Source organism: Sinohyriopsis cumingii, unplaced genomic scaffold, assembly GCF_028554795.1.
Source record: "Sinohyriopsis cumingii isolate HCF-2022 unplaced genomic scaffold, ASM2855479v2 utg001397l, whole genome shotgun sequence".
Lineage (NCBI taxonomy): Eukaryota > Metazoa > Mollusca > Bivalvia > Unionida > Unionidae > Sinohyriopsis > Sinohyriopsis cumingii.
Window position 1 is genome coordinate 14,345 of NW_028315993.1, and position 18,920 is coordinate 33,264.

The 18,920-nt window shown below is 36.4% G+C and overlaps 1 protein-coding gene across 1 annotated transcript in view; it reads right to left on the reverse strand.

Annotated features, from left to right (window-relative positions):
- Positions 1-1,042: 1,042 nt before the first annotated feature.
- Positions 1,043-18,920, reverse strand: part of LOC149772526 (uncharacterized) — a gene marked incomplete at its 3' end in the record, with an annotated part of 164,136 nt that continues 146,258 nt past the window's right edge. Inside the window, exons 13-16 of the mRNA XM_089947642.1 lie at positions 17,940-18,503; positions 16,864-16,894; positions 10,914-11,041; positions 1,043-1,232 (exon numbers count right to left, since the gene is read on the reverse strand). Coding sequence (XP_089803768.1) covers positions 1,043-1,232; positions 10,914-11,041; positions 16,864-16,894; positions 17,940-18,503 — 913 coding nt within the window. The remainder of the gene's footprint in view (positions 1,233-10,913; positions 11,042-16,863; positions 16,895-17,939; positions 18,504-18,920) is intronic.

Below are 18,920 nucleotides of genomic sequence, written 5' to 3' on the forward strand. Positions count from 1 at the left end.
AAAACCTCTCTTGATCTAGACCATATGACCTTATTTAGTCTAGACCACGTCATAACCTCTCTTGATCTAGACCATATCATGACACTTGACCTAGATCATATAACCTTACTTGATATAGACCACATCATAACCTCTCTTGATCTAGACCATACAACCTTACTTAATCTAGACCACATCATAACCTTTCTTGATACAGACCATATAATCTTATTTGATCTAGACCACATCATAACCTCTCTTGATCTAGACCATATGACCTTATTTAATCTAGATCACATCATAACATCTCTTGATCTAGACGATATGACTTACTTGATCTAGACCACATCATAGTCTGTATGTATGTAATGCCATATGTAAAGGTTTGTAAATATTTAGTAATACTGATGCCATATTTAAAGGTTTGTAATATATTAAGTAATGGTGACATATTTCATGGTTTGTATATGTTTATTATTAGTGCCATGGTGGATTGACAGCATCTGTATAAACATTAAAGCCAGTATACTAGGATTATATCTGTCAAGTTTAGATGTACCTGGTTAAGTGGTTCATTATGAAATGTTTAATAAAGTAAAATATTGTCAGTCATATTATGATAAAAATACAGTAGATATGGCACCATACTATAGCTGCACTTGATCTAGACCACAACATATCCTCATTTGATCTAGACCATATGACCTTACTTGATCTAGACCACACCTTATCCTTACTTGATCTAGACCATATGACCTTACTTGATCTAGACCATATCATAACCTCACTTGATCTAGGCATCATAACCTCTCTTGATCTAGACTATATGACATTACTTGATCTAAACCACATCATAACTTCTCTTGATCTAGACCACATCATAACATTTCTTAATCTAGACCACATCAAAACCTCTCTTGATCTAGACCATATGACCTTACGTGATCTAGACAATATGACCTTACTTAATATTGACCACATCGTAACCTCTCTTGATCTAGACCATATCTTAGGCTTACTTGATCAAGACTATATCATAAACTAATTTGAAGTAGTTACCAACCTGTGGCTTGAGCTTCGTCATTTCCTTTTACTCGTCCGGCAAGTGCTGCCTCCACTTTATCCAGGGTGTCTTTTAAATTTTCTTGATTGGCCAGGACAAGGCAGTTTTTAAACTTTTCATAGGTATTGTGACCTCTCTGCTGAATCCGTCTTATGAGCTCCCTTATTTGGTCAGATGTTGTTTTCTGATCCTGCAGAATCGTACAAAGTAAACACTTTGAAACGTTTTTCAATACTTAATATAAGGAATAGAATGGCAAATGATTAATAATTATTTGTGATTGCATAAAATTAAGTTATTCTGGATATGGTAAGCATTGTTTTTGTATTAACTGTTCACCTATTGCATTGATGTGTGTATCAATATGGCAAAAGAATTGATGCATCGATGAATCATTTCATCCCTACTAGTATAACAAATGAAGACAAAAGACTCATTTCATCCCAGACATTACTAATTAAACTATTAGTCAACGATATGCAATGTATTTATTCATGTTTACAAAGGATCAAAACAGATTCAGTGGTGTTTTTATCTGTTTTTCAAGTTGGTTCATATTGCATAAAATCATTATCACTTGTCACACTATGCAAATCGTCACTTACAACTCAATTATCATTATTATGATACGATTATGATTTCTTATGAACAAAACAATGAGCACCATGTGAGGAGTTTTGTCCATATGCAAGAGAACTTGTTTGCAATTTATCAGTCTGGGTAAATTATTCTGACCAGATCTGAAATATAATCTCCTACCAGAATCAAGAGATTATGTGGCTATACAGTGTGCAAATAGAGGATAGGCATGTGCAATGTTGTCCCTATTTCAGGCCGATTCTGCAAAGAAAGATTTCAGTTATGGTATATTATTTGTCACATTATGTTTTTATGAGATTGGTTTTTGCATGGTTTTTGCATGGCACAAGATGTCATTCTTGCTTCCATAACAGACTTAAAAATCAGCTTTAGAGGAATAAAAGAAAGCATATTCGTGTCTTGTTGATCTTGCTTGCAACCTTTGAAGTTCCTGTTTCCAACCATCAAGGAATGTTTTGTGATACTATTACATCTGGCCCTGTCTTTTTAGAAATCGAACCATAAACAATTAACAACTTTAATCCTTATGGAATTACTTCTGCTCACATACAGTATAATTCACATCAAGTCACATATAGTATAATTCACATCAAGCCACATATAGTATAATTCACATCAAGCCACATATAGTATAATTCACATCAAGCCACATATAGTATAATTCACATCAAGCCACATATAGTATAATATATATAGTATAATTCACATCAAGCCACATACAGTATAATTCACATCAAGCCACATATAGTATAATATATAGTATAATTCACATCAAGCCACATATAGTATAATACACATCAAGCCACATATAGTATAATATATAGTATAATTCACATCAAGCCACATATAGTATAATTCACATCAAGTCACATACAGTATAATTCACATCAAGCCACATATAGTATAATTCACATCAAGCCACATATAGTATAATTCACATCAAGCCACATATAGTATAATTCACATCAAGCCACATATAGTATAATTCACATCAAGCCACATATTGTATAATACACGTCAAGCCACATATAGTATAATTCACATCAAGCCGCATACTGTATAATTCACATCAAGCCACATACAGTATAATTCACATCAAGCCACATGCTGTATAATTCACATCAAGCCACATACAGTATAATTCACATCAAGCCGCATATAGTATAATTCACATCAAGCCACATATAGTATAATTCACATCAAGCCACATATAGTATAATTAACATCAAACCACTTATAATAAATGAAGCCAGTTGACCATGCCGACATGATCATTGGTAAAATAAACAAATGTATTGTCCTGCCCTGCTCAAGTCAGCTTGCAATCACATGATCCAGGGCAGTATTATCTTAAATTGGGTTGTTCCACTTCATTTACTTCATAGATGCAAATTAACCTTATGGGTTCTACCACAAAGGATTTTTTAGACATCATCCTAGCTAGTGTGGGTATATTACAAGCAGTATGGATTTAACTCTAAACTGCCTCTATGAAAATCAACTGGTGATAGTTTTCCTGAAGTACTAAGCATAATTATCTAATGGCTATGCAAGTTAACGTAACATCATGTCAAAAGGTATCTCTTTTCATTTTTCTACTAAGATTTTTTGAAAATCGTGTTTTCAAAACACATTTCTGTTTGAATTTTTGGGAGTAAAAAAGAACATTTTACAGTAAATTATGTTGCTCCAAAATTACTGACCCAATCACATTTGTGTTAGGAATTACTCTGCTACCTCCTGAATTCAACCCTCACATAAATGCTTCCTATATATGGTTATACTTTGGGATAGACAAAGGGAAGTAACTCTTGTAGATTATCCCTTACCATGCTAGATGATGTTCTGTATACAGGCTGTCATCAGGTTTAACTTCAACACTCTCTTAGACAGACAGAATGCTTGTATTGCATGGAGGGATGAACGGATTTATAGCAATGTGACTGGATAATAATTTTTGGAGGAACATATTTTACCATAAAATGTCCTATCTCAGTCAAATACATTATCCAGTCACATTCATATTTGGAGAGAATGTAAGTGAAAGAAGAAATGCAGAGCATCCAATCTCTACCTAAAAGCACCCAGTAGGGTCAAAATAATTCTCTACTCTTCAGGGTAAAACTGTCCTAACAATGGTTGTTCATATACATGCGCAAGGAACTATCCTGTGGACTCCTGCACTTGATCCATCATTACAATGGATGGCTTTTCCCAGGCTAATCCAGCAAAAGTTGACATGTCCTATCAGAAGATGTGATTGTGTCAGGAGTGACGGTCGGTGTAGCAGTCATGAGACCAACTTGTTTCAACTTCATGATTTGTGAGGCCATGTCACTCAAGGACAAAATTAACTAGACATGCTTAGCAACCGTTCAAAGGCAAGTCTCATAGAAACAGCTCATAGTTCATGAGACAAAATCCTCATTAGACGTACCTGTTCGTGTGAGAGATCAGTATGCTGACAGGACGACTCCCTTTAGCCTGGACAACAATGCTTATGATGGTTATATCCTGTTTCCCTGCTATTAATGGGAGGAAATGACCCTGATGCCTAAATCTAATGGACATCGTGCACTTCAGATAAATTTGGAGAGCATGTAGCTCAAAGTATTGATCATTCGGTGGTGTCATGAAGTCATTTTCTGGTTGCAAGTAGATGGAAACCTGTTCTTATCGATGAAACCTGGTTCTGTCAATAAAAATGACTGAACTGTCAGAACAAAACTGCAGGTAGTTTGGATCTGTAGACAGAACATGGAATTCATTCAGTCTTGAAGAGACACACATAATGTAGAACTTTCGCTGGATATTGGTGAATCATTAGTGACTATCTGAAAAACGTTGGGGTTGCTAGGAAATTAGAGGGCATATATCTTGTCATGTCAAGCAGATTGGTGACCCACAAACTGTATTATCAGAGAGGGGCAATTAAAATTACTTTTCAATCAGTACTCATCATCTTTTGGCTTAACCTTGAGAACTGCTGGAGGATTTCCTCCTAGTTGATTGAAAGGGTGTTGACAGCCCATGCATTTATCAGGGAATGGATGATGAAGAGGGTAAGCATTTTGTCCCATATTGTTGCAAACAGGTCTGCCTTCTGTTGGCCCCACACATTATAGAGAACAGAAAAAAAACTTTGAGCCTGCCTGTAATGTGTGGTACCTAATTGTTTATTTGATGTTCGGAAACAGGAACAAATGTAGTCCAATATCAATACAAACACTTTGTTCCACCTCATTTCCGAAAGCAATTGACCATCACTGTCTTGTCTGACATTATTAGAACTGCTTTCAAATGAAGACGGTCCTGCCTTTAATTCTAAGAGAATGATACGAATTGTTCTGTCTTAGTATGTCCATTGGCCAGTGACCATCTGGTCTGATAGCATGTGGGCTCCCAATCTGACAAGCTAGTGTTTTAACATATTTTGACCCATGTTTATCAGGTTTATAATGGAATTTAAAAAGCCAGCCATTTCTCTGTTATGGAAATGCTTGATTTATGTTGATCAAATGGACAAGAAATTGGACACCATAAGAGTCATCAGCAAAGAACTTCTTCAAATGTGGTCTAGATTCAGGAGATCCACTGCTGCTTTGGAGAGGTCAGATCCACATTTATTGTTTACTCGTGGAGTTTGATGGATAAATGGACCTTGCCGCTTCCATTTTGAACTCTGAGGCCTTTTTTATAAATATGCTGCAATGGTTTAGTCCAATTCTCCGTGATGACGGGGGATGATGAGAGGGAAGAAGGATGGCTGAATGAATCATGGTACCCTTCTGAAACCACCTGAATTAACCGCTGGTCATGATGGAATAAATATGTCCATGAGCAGTTGAACAGACTAGCACCCACTTAAGGACTGCCATGGGATGGTAGAGGGAACAAGTCATTATTTGGGTTTTGGAGGCATAGAGGTGGAGAAAACCCGTTTTCTTTCTCCCCTCCCTGCCTGTCTGCAAGAAGTAGTATTACACTATATCCAACTGAATGCTTTAACCCTATATGCTTATCAGGTATGAATTCAACCTATATCATATCTATAAAGCTTGTCATCTGATCTCTGACGACACTCACTGTAAAGGCAATCCAAGAATGGATTAATACCAACAATTTAGAGGCAATTCCTGTGCTGTTTCATGATTTCCTCTACATGTTTCCCAAGTACGAGTTGGAACCAGAAATAAGGGTGAGAAACGTTGCTATGTGAAGTGGTTTGAGTGATGCAGATTGCATTCGAGTAACCCTTCATATTATCTAGGTTATAGGAGGATGTTGGCATGCTAGATATAGCTTGTTGAACCACCCTATTAATGAATTCAGAGTTGAGACTGACCGCATCCCAAGGTTCATCATTCTTGGCCTTCTCTAAGTGATACACTGCATGAGCGACCAAACCCAACAGAGGTGAAACAGAAACCACATTCAGTACAAATTTTGATGACTTGTCTGTCCACCTTATACTACAGATGGGACAACATATTTATGACAAGGCTAGGCACATCTGCATGATAGGCTGTACTTTGTGATCTGAACAAATAAGAAGAAAAGAGAAAAGAAGTTGACTTTTCTGAATACGACCTTGTTATTACCAGGTCGCCATTTTAATCACTGTACCATGAAAAAGACCATAGGATGGCTAAAAGAAAAGGTTAAAAAAAACATGGCTTCTCAAAACCCTGTTGTTATTTTGCAGCAAAACACCACAAAGCAGGATAAAAGAGGTAATATGTAAGAGTTACTTCCCTCTTTCTGTACAAATTATACAGACCTTTTTCATGCATGCGACAGAGAAATCTAGCTGTTTTGCTAATATTTTCTTCTCTCAGTCTAGTCATTTCAGACCAGTCATCTCAGTCAAGGTGTCCACGATCTCAAAACTACTTTTAAAAAGAGAAACCCTTGTTGTCTTCTGATGTGCCTAACTTAGTTGTTCTAAAATCAAACAACAACAACAATAAAAACATAGTAACTTAAGGTCAATCCATCTTTGAGAACACACCATACAAAAACATTTCTAGAGAGACAAAGACACGCGCATATGGTGGCGAGCTTTTTGATATTATGCAAGTTCGTTCCACACAGTATGGTCAATTTTATCCTATATGCAGGCCTAGCTCAGTAAATTTTCAGGTCAGCATCATTAAATGTAGCTAAAGCTACCTAACTAGTTTTAAATACTTGTGTAACACAAATTATATATTGTTAGCTACATATAATAATAATAAGAATGAGGACTTTGACATCACCTATAAGATTAAAAACATATATAATGATATGATTACAAAAACAAACGCCATGAAATTAGAAAACATGCTGAGAATATTTAAGGTAGGAAACATTATTAGGTCTTTAAGTTTGTTCCTTGCAGTTGAAATAAGTGAGTTCTGAGAGCACTCTTGAATGGGATCACTGTGTCTTTGTGTCTAAGTTCAGTGGACAATTTATTCCACATTGCTGGGCCCTGGTTTGCAAAAGAACACTGTCCATATGACTTTGTTTTCACAGTGGGAATAATGAGTATACAATTATCAGAAGAGGAGCGTAAGTATCTTGATGGTGTATACACATGGGTGAGGTCGGATAGGTTATGTTGGACTAGAGCCCGACAGTGAAACGTAGCACAGAGAACAAATTTTGTGTTTGATTCTGGATCGAATGGATAGCCAGTGTAGGGTACAGAGCAGCGGGGAGGTGTGCTCTGATCGTGGAACTCTAAGTATGATTCGAGCAGCTGCGTTTTGAACTTTTTGAAGTATCTGGAGCAGATATTGAGATGAACCAGACAGAATTGAATTACGATAGTCCAGTCTTGAAAGTACTAATGAACATACAAGTGTTTTAGTGGTATCACCTGAAAGATATTTGCGAATGGAGCTGATGCGTTTCAGCTCAAGATAGGCAGCCTTGCATATGTTCATGACATGTTGGTGCAATGTGAGAGTACTGTCCAGAGCAACACCTAGGTTTTGTACTGATTGTGTGAATTTAATGTTCGTGTTGCTGATATTTATTCTTTGAGGTAAAGGACGTGAATGTGAAAGTTTTTGTGTTGTGATCAGAATGGCCTAAGTTTCAGCATCATTCATCTGCAGCTTGTTACATGTCATCCATGATTTCACATCCGAAATGCACCTCTCTACACCTTGGATGGTAGCATCAACTTCAGTTGGGTGGCTAGATTTGTATATTTGGGTGTCATCAGCATACAAATGGTGAGACACTGGATGATGATCAATGACACTTGAGAGCGACTGTGTGTATATAATGAACAGAACAGGTCCAAGAACAGACCCCTGTGAAACACCACAACATAGATCAACTTGGCTGGACTGTATTCCATTTGCAGATACAATTTGTGTCCTGTTGACCAAGTAGGACTTGAACCACAGTAAGGCTGTATCATGAATGCCAAATACATGCTGGAGACAGTGAAGTAATATATCATGGTCTATTGTGTCAAATGCTGCAGACAAATCAAGGAGGGTGAGGACTGTAATCTTTCCGCTATCCAAAGCAGAGAGAATGTCATTAACTACTTTTAGAAAAGTAGTTTCAGTACTGTGGCAAGGGCGATATCCAGACTGTACATTGCTAAAAAGACTTTGAATTCAGATGAGATACAAGCTGAGATAAAACAACCTTTTCTAAGATTTTCGATATGAATGGGAGATTAGAAACTAGGCGGAAATTCTTTAAATCGTTATGGTCTAGTGTTGGTTTCTTCAGCAGAGGCTTTACAATGGCAGTTTTGAAAAATGATGGGAATTCCCCGGATGAGAGAGAGGTATTAATAACACCAATTAGTGAAGGCAATACTGGATTTAAGCACTCAAGCAGCAGTAGTGTTGGTATTGGATCCAGTTGACATGACTTTGGTGTACTCTTCATCATGACTGTACGTACGAAATCCATAGAGACAGGTTCAAATGCTGCTAATGGCTGCTGCTCAAATTCTGTATCCCAACTGTATGGTGGCGACTAGTCAATTGAAATTGTGGTGCCAAGCTTATCTCTAATGGTTTGTACTTTGTCACGGAAGAAATTTGCAAACATGTCCGGAAGGTCAACTGGAGAGAAGGTAGTTGGAAATGGCGTTGATTTGTTCCTTGACATTAGCTTGTTAGTAATCTCAAAGAGCTCTTTGCAGCTGGAACTTTCCATGATCTTAGTAGTGTAGTGGGCTGATTTCACTGCATGGACTATATTTGTGACATTCTTCTTAGCTGCTTCATAGATTTGCTTATGAATAGCGAGTCTGATGGAAAGCCAAAGCCTCTCAGCTTTACAGCGGTCTCTTTTAGCAGTGTGAAGCTGGTCCCTAACACTGCTATACCATGGAGAACACTTTTGAATTGATAATCTGCACTTGGTAGCTGGGGCATATTTGTCGAGCAATGAATGCAGGCAGTTATCGAAATGTTCTGCTGTAGGAGGTAAGCAAGTTGTTACGTTTGCTTGGATGTCATGCATTAGTTTGTTTCTATTTATCATACGGAGGTTTCTCTTAGTAGCTGATAAAGGTGGATGGTTAGGGGCTGATACATCAAGATGGCATATAATGCAGAAGTGGTCTGATGCAAGGTCATGGGATACCAGCGAGGACCGTAGAATGTTATCATCAGGTCTATAAAGAATCCAGTCTAAAATATGACCATGTTTAAGGGTGGGTTGGTTAACTGACTGAGGTTGAAAACATTAATGGAATCTAGGAGTTTTGATGTGTTTGGGTTTCCGGGATAGGCAAAGTGAAAGATGAAATCTCCAAAAATAATCAGGTTGCCACCTATCGAATTTCCATACATAATGACGCTGATCTGAAAATTGACTGTGCTACAGATAGGATAAAATTCTCACTACTGTGTGAAATGAAATATGACAGAAAACACTGTTCCATGCACAAAGAGTATATACCTATACACTTCATAGCCTCCCAACTCTCTTAGCAACTATGGAAAACTTGGTAACAGCCAGAAATGTGTTATGTCAAACAAGCTTTATTCTAATTTTGTTAAGCATCTCCATTGTACCCCAGTTGAATCAAAAATATACGTAAAATATTTAATGACAAATAATGCACTTACCAGCCAGAAGGAATCATGTATAAGTCAACATATTAATCCATAAGCAAATTTCGCTGTAGCACTTGCCATATTTCCGAGACAGAAAAATACATCTTCAAAGAATCTGTGACCTTGAAAGTTTAGCACATGGTTATCCACTAGGGTCCGTATTTGGGGGGTCTTTTATACACTGAGGTAATTTTACAATCATTATTAAGGACAACACAAGTATGTCACAAACAGTTTCACCTCCTCCAAAGAAAAGGAGAGCTATTAACGATAGTGACACAGATCACTAATTACCCATGAATAATCTAATGCAAAATGTTACTCTTTGTTACAGCTGGCACTAAGTATAACTACAATAGCGCTTAATACCAGTATTGTTTCATTATTTACAATATAACTTTTCAAAATTGGAACTAATGAAAATGAAACAGTTTCTTGTAATAAATATTAATTATTTATTGTCAATTTCATATAGCATCCACATATTAAATGTGATAATACCTCATTACTATGCAACATTTTGTTTTTATTTTTCTTTGCTCACGTGTATAAACTGTGTACTTCGGACACAATGGTCACACCACAGCCCTCATTAACATATTTGTATTCATGCGCCACATGTAAACATTGGGTCGTAACACTAGTGAAGAGTTCTTTTTACTTTAAAGGAATATATTGGGTGAGAAAAATACTCTACACTGGGGTTTGGACCGAGACAATGTAATCCCAGTCGCGGGGTTACATTATTTGTCTTCCATGAGGCTATGTCCTAGACTGGGATTTCCTTGTCTCCATCCAAATTCCAACATAGATTCTATATTTCCACATCTGTAGGAGGGCTGAATTTATGAGGTAGAAGAAGTCCTGATATTACTGTGAATTGGCAAAGTATTTGATGGAAGAATCGTGTTTTCTTAAAACGTTTATATTGGGATGTTTGGGAGGTTTTGTTTTTCAAAACAATTTTATGATGGGATGTTTGTATCGAAAAAGTATAGTTTTTTACCAGACAATTTTCTATGGGTGTTTTGGTGTAAAACGTCTTATTTTTCACAATGCAGAGAACAAGCAGTTGAGCATAAAATAAAAGAAAAAATCTGCTTGTTCTGTGTGAATAATTGATATGACATTCATTAGCTTAAAGAAAATATTTGCATTTTCATTCTGTATGTTGGTATTAATATTTTTACCTTGATGTCCCGCACTATCACACTATCAAGACATCCTTCAGAGATAATGTGATCGGAGACAGTGCTGAAATCAAGATCCTGCACCAGTTTTGGCAGACATCGACTGAGAACGTTCTGATGCAGTTTGTCTGAAAGAGACAAAGTTTATGTTAGGTGGAATGTCATGACTCACATCTAACTGCCTATGACCAGTCAGATGTATCTGGTTCATGTTACATAATGTGGATCATCCACGCACAAATATACGACTTGGAAGGAAACGTTGATAAAACACTCAAAAGATATTGTTTCTTTTTTCTAGTTTGGAATGCTACTTTTTGACAAATTTTAAAATCATTGCCTTGAGAACTTGTCAAATGAAAGTGAGACTAAATTATATCAGTTGTATCCTACAAATGAATTTCCTCTAATTCCATAGCTATCACTAAGTTTAATAGTTCTCTCCTTTATCAGATATCATATTGTATGTATGATGGCCACCATTTTCATTTAGAATTAAGTAGACATTGTGGAAACCTATATGACTATGACTGTCCATTCCACAGCAATGGCAAACGTTTAAGATGGCTACTGAAGCAATCATACTGGATGTAGGCACCAGTTTCATTAGGACTGTCTAGATATGACAAGTGTCTTGGTGGATTCAGCAAAGTTGCATGGACATTGGTTCCAATGCAGACACTGAATGGATATTTTCCATTCTGAGAAAAATCCAGATGGACTCCACAGGCAAATTGGATCCAAAAGCATGACATCTTGATGTTATTATCAACAATGATGACTTCCACTAACTTAATCCAGGCAACGATTTTCCCCAAGAAAAACTAAATTTGCTGGTGATAAAAAAATGGCAACAAGTTACTGTGAAAGGACTAATTTGATGAGATGATGTATATACTTTAATATTACAAAAATGTAAATTTGTTAAGTAGTTGCAATTTTTTTTCAATTTTCATGCTAAAAATTGGATTGATGAAAATGTTGTTGTGGTGTTTAACGCCATATTTCAGCCAACGATATGCTATGCATGGCGGCCAATATTAATGGCAGAGAAAGAACCCTGGAAAACCCTGGGGAAGAACCACCGACCCACGAGAAGCTACTGGCGAGCTTTCTCACATACCCACGTTAGCCGAATCCTAGACTCGAAACCACGCATACAGAGGTGAGATGGCAGTGATCTGTAACGGAGAGCGCTATAGACCTCTCAGCCACTCGGGGCCCTTGGATTGATGAAAATTCTACCTCTTTTGAGTCAAAACTCCTGACCAAATTTCAGAAGTCTCCATATCAATCCTGACCTGCATTGTTTTTTTTCTGTCACATGTATGACTACTTTTCAATACAAACAAAGAATATTCAACGTAACCACCAATATTAATGCATGATTGTGTAAACTTGCACATGTTTTTATTATTTTTATATCAATAAGCAATTTCTAGGTTTTGGTGTCCGGAATATTGGCGGGCGAAGATGTAAGATTAATGACATTCATTAAATTTATAAATAATTCAAAAGAACTATGGTTACTGGACGTTTTAAATTATTAATTACCAGCTGGCATCATTTTTTAAAATATTTCTTAATTGCTTCTATAAATGTAATACTCTATGCAGCTTAATCATTATAATATTGAAACAGTCACATGAGTGAAATTATGTGTCCAAAAGTGAGAGACTTATAACTATCAAGGAAATCAACAAATTTAGCAACTAATATGTGAAACACCAGTGAAAGCTTGATCTCTGTTAATCAAATATTCTTTTTCATTCTCATCTTTAACCAAGCATCTACTATATGGGCTTACCGAATGTTCATTACAAAGTTTGTTTACTTACTTATCTGTGAGAGAAATGATACACAGGGGATTTGTATGTAACAATAAACCTATTATTTGCACATTAGATAACAGTAAACATTCCAGGTCCAGAACAAACACTATAATAAAACTATATGTTTATTCATGTTAAGATATTTTCTATCTGTATTGACCATCTTTCCTATTTGATGACTTAATATCACAAACGTTAGGAAAAATCAAACTTTGAGTTTACTCTGTACAAAACATTTTGCTGTGAAGGTTGCGATTTATACAATATTGAAAGGAATAATTGTATGCTAAACAGTTCAGAAAATCATAAATCATGGGAAATGTAAATACAGTGTATCATTTTCTGATATTGATGGCTACAAAGTAAAATAAATTTTACGAAACTAGTAATAATATTAATGTATGATTAAATATTCAATAAAGTATATATATGTCATTAATCCTATTAACTTTCCTTGTTTCTGTTCTATCTCAACATGCTCTTCAATGCGCCTGGAACGAGCTTTTCTTCAAGGCTGTCTGGTTACAACTATACAAGCATGAACAACTATACTATAGCCTGACATGACATGCAAAAGGAATTGAGTACCATTCTCTGTAAGAACTATACCAGTCTTATTTGACATGCAATACATACTGAATACCATTCTCTGTAACAACTATAGCATAGTCTTAATTGACATGATGGGCAGTGGTACAGGTCCATTGGATCCGTAAGGGATGGAATAAGATGATTCTGCCCCCAAGAGTCTCCCAACTATGGGTAAAATAGTGTAATAGTGTGATGATAGCAGAGCATCATTGGGTGGATGTCCTCCTTGGTGACGTCCACGGCCAGGGCAGAAGGGCTCAAAGAACAGCTCAACAACCATCTGCTCAGGACCAGGGCATGCCACATTATATCAGTGGATTTTGACTGTGGTAATCCAGTCTGATGAAGTATGTGCTCCGCCTGGCTGTATCTTGCCCTTGACGCACCACATGAAGACAACTAACAATTCTTCCATACCGGATTGGTCGCAGCCCTTGTCAATAATGACTGCGCCTTCCACTACACACCAGGACGAAGGTGACAAGTATGATAATGGTGCACCCACTACCAAGATCCCTGGGAGAGACAACATCATCATCGGTACATGGAATGTTAGAACACAGAGGGCTGTAGAAAAGATGAAAGAACTTACACATGAGTTAGAGAGGTACAACAGGAACATTATTGGTCTCTGTGAAGTGCACTGGAAAAAACGTTTGCTAAATAACTAGAGATGAAGGGCATAAACTCTACTTCAGCGGAAGATGGGACTAACACAATTATTAGTGCCGGATTTCTTGTCCACAAAGGCATTGTGAACAGCATTATGGGTTGCTATCCAGTCTCAAGCAGGATTATTACCATCTGCCTAAGCGCGACTCCCTTTAACATCACAATCGTTCAGACCTATGCACCCACTGGAGAAAATTTACAACCAAATGCAAGACGTCATTGACATCTCACCCAAGAAAGACATTATGTTTGAACAAGGAGACTGGAATGCAAAGTTGGGAGTTGATTCACAAACTGGCAATGCACATGTGGACTCTTCTGCAATGCAGAAACAAACGAAAGAGGACTCAGACTCTTGGAGAATGCTATCTACAACAATCTTATGCTAGCAATATATTAAGCCCTCAAAAAGCATCTAGAAGATGTACCTGGCACAGTCCACATGGACAACATCACAACCGGACTGACTACTGTTACATCTTGGTGAAAAAAATGATTCTGCACAGGACTGAATATTGTCAGAACACGACTTTTTCCAGGAGCAGATATTGGAAGTGACCATGATTTACTAATGACAACATTTCCCCTCCACCTGAAAATGATCAAAAAACCTACCCAACCAAGAATCAGATTTGACCTTAAAAATTGAAAGATCCAAAATTCGCAGAAGCCTTCCAAGCTATGATAGGTGGTAAATCTTCACCTTTGATAACCCTGGACAGCCAAGACACCGACCTCGAGTCCTTAACAATCATATTCAACACAACTGTGTCTAGCACAACTACCAAGATCATTGGCAAATATCATCGAACAAAGAAACCTTGGATCACAACACGTCATTGAATTCTGCAACAAAAGAAGAGAAGTGGAAAAAGGAAAGAGAGACCACGAAGGGGCTAGAAAATACAGGGAGATAAACATGATCAAGAAAAGCATGAAAAAGGCAAAGGAACCCTGGATAGAAAGATAATGCTGCAAAATTGAAGAGAGTCTGAGTAGAAATGAGAGCAAATTGGCATATCAACTGGTGAAATATCTCACAACCCATAAAAATGGGAAAACTGTCACCACCATCCACGACGAATCAGGAAAATATTGAAAGATACCAATATAACTTTTGGTTCCAAAATGAGGCTGATGCACTTGATTGTCATATCCATCTTACTGTATGCTTGTGAAACACGGATGCTCACATCAGATCTGATTTATATCAGTAGGAAGCATACACTGATCTATTTTAGTAGCAAGTATACACTCTGATATATTGAAGTAGCAAGCATACACTCTGATATATGGATGTAGTAAGCGTACACACATCTACTAAAGTAGTAAGAATACACTCTGATCTATATCAGTAGTAAGCATACACTCATCTACTAAAGTAGTAAGCATACACTGATCTATTTAAGTAGCAAGCATACTCTGATATACTGAAGTAGTAAGCATACACGCATCTACTAAATTAGTAAGAATACACTCTGATCTATATCAGTAGTAAGCATACAGATATATTGAAGTATTAAGTATGGACTCTGATCTACTAGAGTAGTAAGTATGCACTTTGATCTGAGGAAGTAGTAAGCATACACTCTGGTCTATTCAGTAGTAAGCTTAATCTCTAACATATAGTAGACCATGTCACGGATGTGTAAAAGGGATTGAAGTTATCTCTTGAGGAAACATTGATTTGTACATGCAGGTCTGATTTTGTATATTGCTGTAGATATAACATGTACATATTTCAAATTTTGGTACTTTATTACATTGATCTTTCCCAACTCTTCATTACTTGTATGCTCCACTACAGACTTTATTACATTAATCTCTGGCAACTGATCTTAGTGTTACAAATCCACTACAGACCTAATTACATCGATCTTTCCTATTGACCATTGCTTTAAAATTACACTAGATTGTATTATATTACTCTTTGTTAACTTGCTTTGTAAAACCACTACATACTTTATTACATGAATCTATCCCAATCATAGCTTTATAAAACCACTACAGATTGCATTACTCTCTCCTAAATAATTATTTCTTTTAAAATCCACTTCAGATTTAATTAAATTGATCTTTGCTAACTGGTCATTATTTTTAAACTCCACTGCAGAAATAGTCAGATTGATCTTTGAAACTAATCATTGTTTTAAAATTCCACTACAGACTTTAATTTTGCTAACTGACCATTGCTTTAAAAATCCACTAGACTTTATTAAACGTTATGAGCCCAGAGCGACGATGTGGTATAAATTGTTCACTGTAATAGATCTCTTTCACCTCAGCTCTGTCTGCATGGGTTTGTCTTGGGATCAGCCAATTTGGGTAGGTGAGAAAGTTTGCCAGCATGGTGTATGGTTCTTTCCAAGGTTTTCTGTTCTTTCATCCAGGCGATGATGTGCTGAAAAATGGTCTCAAACACCATACCAACAAGAACAACATTAATCTTTCCTATCTGGTAATTCTATAGACTTTATTACAGTAACATTATGGATCTAATTGCTTTCAAATATTTGCTTTTCGATTTGATCAAAGAAAAACTGTTTGCCACTATGCTTTATTGTTGTCATTAAACATCCACAAACTTTGTCCAAGTACAACAATTGAGCAGAAAATGTGGTTGCCTTTATATTAAAACATTCAAGACCTGGCCTGATATAATCATTATCCAAGAAATAAACGCCTGTATCTCAAACGGACAAAGGGAAACTGACTTGCTTAAGAATAAGTCAATAAAGAAATGCATATAAACTTCTGTAAGGAAAATGACTAATCTAATCATTAGTCAATAAAGAAATGCGTACAAACTTCTGTATGATAAACAAAGTTTACATGTTTTGTGCCTTAATGCTTACCAGACTCTTCTGCGTCTTCTCCTTGATTGCCCTGAAACATATAAACGGTATTGTATTAAAACTTCATATAAAGTTTTTGGATTCATCTCTATAATATGTTATCACCTAATTAGCATTAAGGTTTATTTAAGTTCATTTAAATGTTAGGTTGTATTTGAGAGTCATCACTTAATTAATCTGAAATGTAATGCAATTGTCTGTTATTAGTTTTAATTCAAGCTAAGGAAATGAGATAAGGTCAAAGTTTAATTTTACAGAGTACAAAGCAAGTCAAATCTTAGACTTAAAAACAGTCTTTATTGGTAACTGTTGATACATTTGAACAAGAGCCCCAAGAAGGGTCTGATGTTCTGCTGGCCACAAATAATTTTCAGGAAACTCAAACGATTCCTTCTTTTTAATGGATGAAATTCGGCATACCAAATTTAGTAATAAAACCATATTCTTACATTAGCTATGTTCTCCAAATGCATCAAACAACCTGCATATGCAATACAAAATTCTTAATCACGAACTTTGGCCTGAATTGAATCCATGGATAAAATCTACGAGAATACTACTTTTGGGGGGAGGGGGACGACCCTATATTCTTACCACATGGTATCATTCAATATATCCTACAGATATATCCAAAAAACAGGGTTAAATGATAAAAATTCATTCACATATATTTGTTATATTATCCTTACAAACCAATACATGCATATTAAAAAGGAATATCTATCTAACCGTTAATTTTTGTTGCAATTTGAGATTGAACCAAAATAGGGTCTGTGATATCTCCTGTACAGCGTCCTTCTCTTTAAAATTCAATGGGTCAGAAAATGCATGTTATATTCCCCTTTGAATATGCACCAATATCAATGAAAAAGAAATGCCATTATAGTAAGATCATGCACCAACATTTCTTATAAAATTTTGGCACAAATAAAACTGGTCTGGTAAAAATATTTATTTCAGTCGGAGTTGTGTTACATTCTAATGAGAACACCATTAGTACATGTTTAAAATTAAGTTAATGTCTACAAGACTTCTGTTTTGAACAGAAAGTTAAAGGACTATTTGTATGTACTCACCTTTTCCTTGAACCAAAATTTAAGGAGTGGTCCTGACACAAGTATATGGCTCTTCTTATGGGAATGGCAAGGTACTTTGTCATGCATTTTGAGATGAGACACTGGAATCAGACTCTCAAGACTGTCTGCATCGGAATCAGGGCACTGAACATGCAGCTGTAGACTATTGCCAACATTTCCAATTAACTTGGACAGGTTCTTGAAGATAAATTTTCTCGCTTCACGACAACATTCCAAAGACTTATTTTTAGCTGTGACTCCACTTCCTCGTACCTGAGCAAAGACAACATAGTTTCTGAGATACAAGGTCAGCCTGTGATGAAGGTCAAGGTTAAAAACACAACATCCAGAGTAGATTAGATTCTTAGATTCCTGTTTGGCAATGGGCCAATGTGTCAAACAGGCTCCAATAAGCCTATGAAACACTGGTGGTGGTAGAAACTTCTCTGTACTCATGAAACAAAGGATTGATGTACTTTGCTCCTCGGGGTGTGATTCAGGGGAGATAATTTCTTTTGGTGTTGCCTGGTGAAGCATGCATGGTACTAGGAAGTAATTCTCTTCCTGAAATACATGAAAGTAACAGAGGCTTAGAATCATAAATCAAATGCTATTAAAGAAATTAAGATAGGTACCCAAACAACCTTTCAAACAAGAATTGCTTCCATGAGATATGAACTTTTATTTTACCTACTCGATAATATCAGACCTGCCAATCCTAACGAGTCCATTTCAGTAAGGCAGCTGATTTTTTCTGTACTATTGACCAGTTTTCAGTTAGGTGTAGCAAAATATAAATAACTGCTATTGTAAAGCTGGAAAACATGATTAAAAGTTTGATGCATCGACAATAAACATTATGTTCAACTGAAATGCTTGTAAAGTACCCGTAGACTTTATTTACCGTTAGTACAGTTGCACAAACTCAAGTTCCAAACCATATGCAGTTCAATGGCTTGTTGCTATCTCTCAACTTGACAT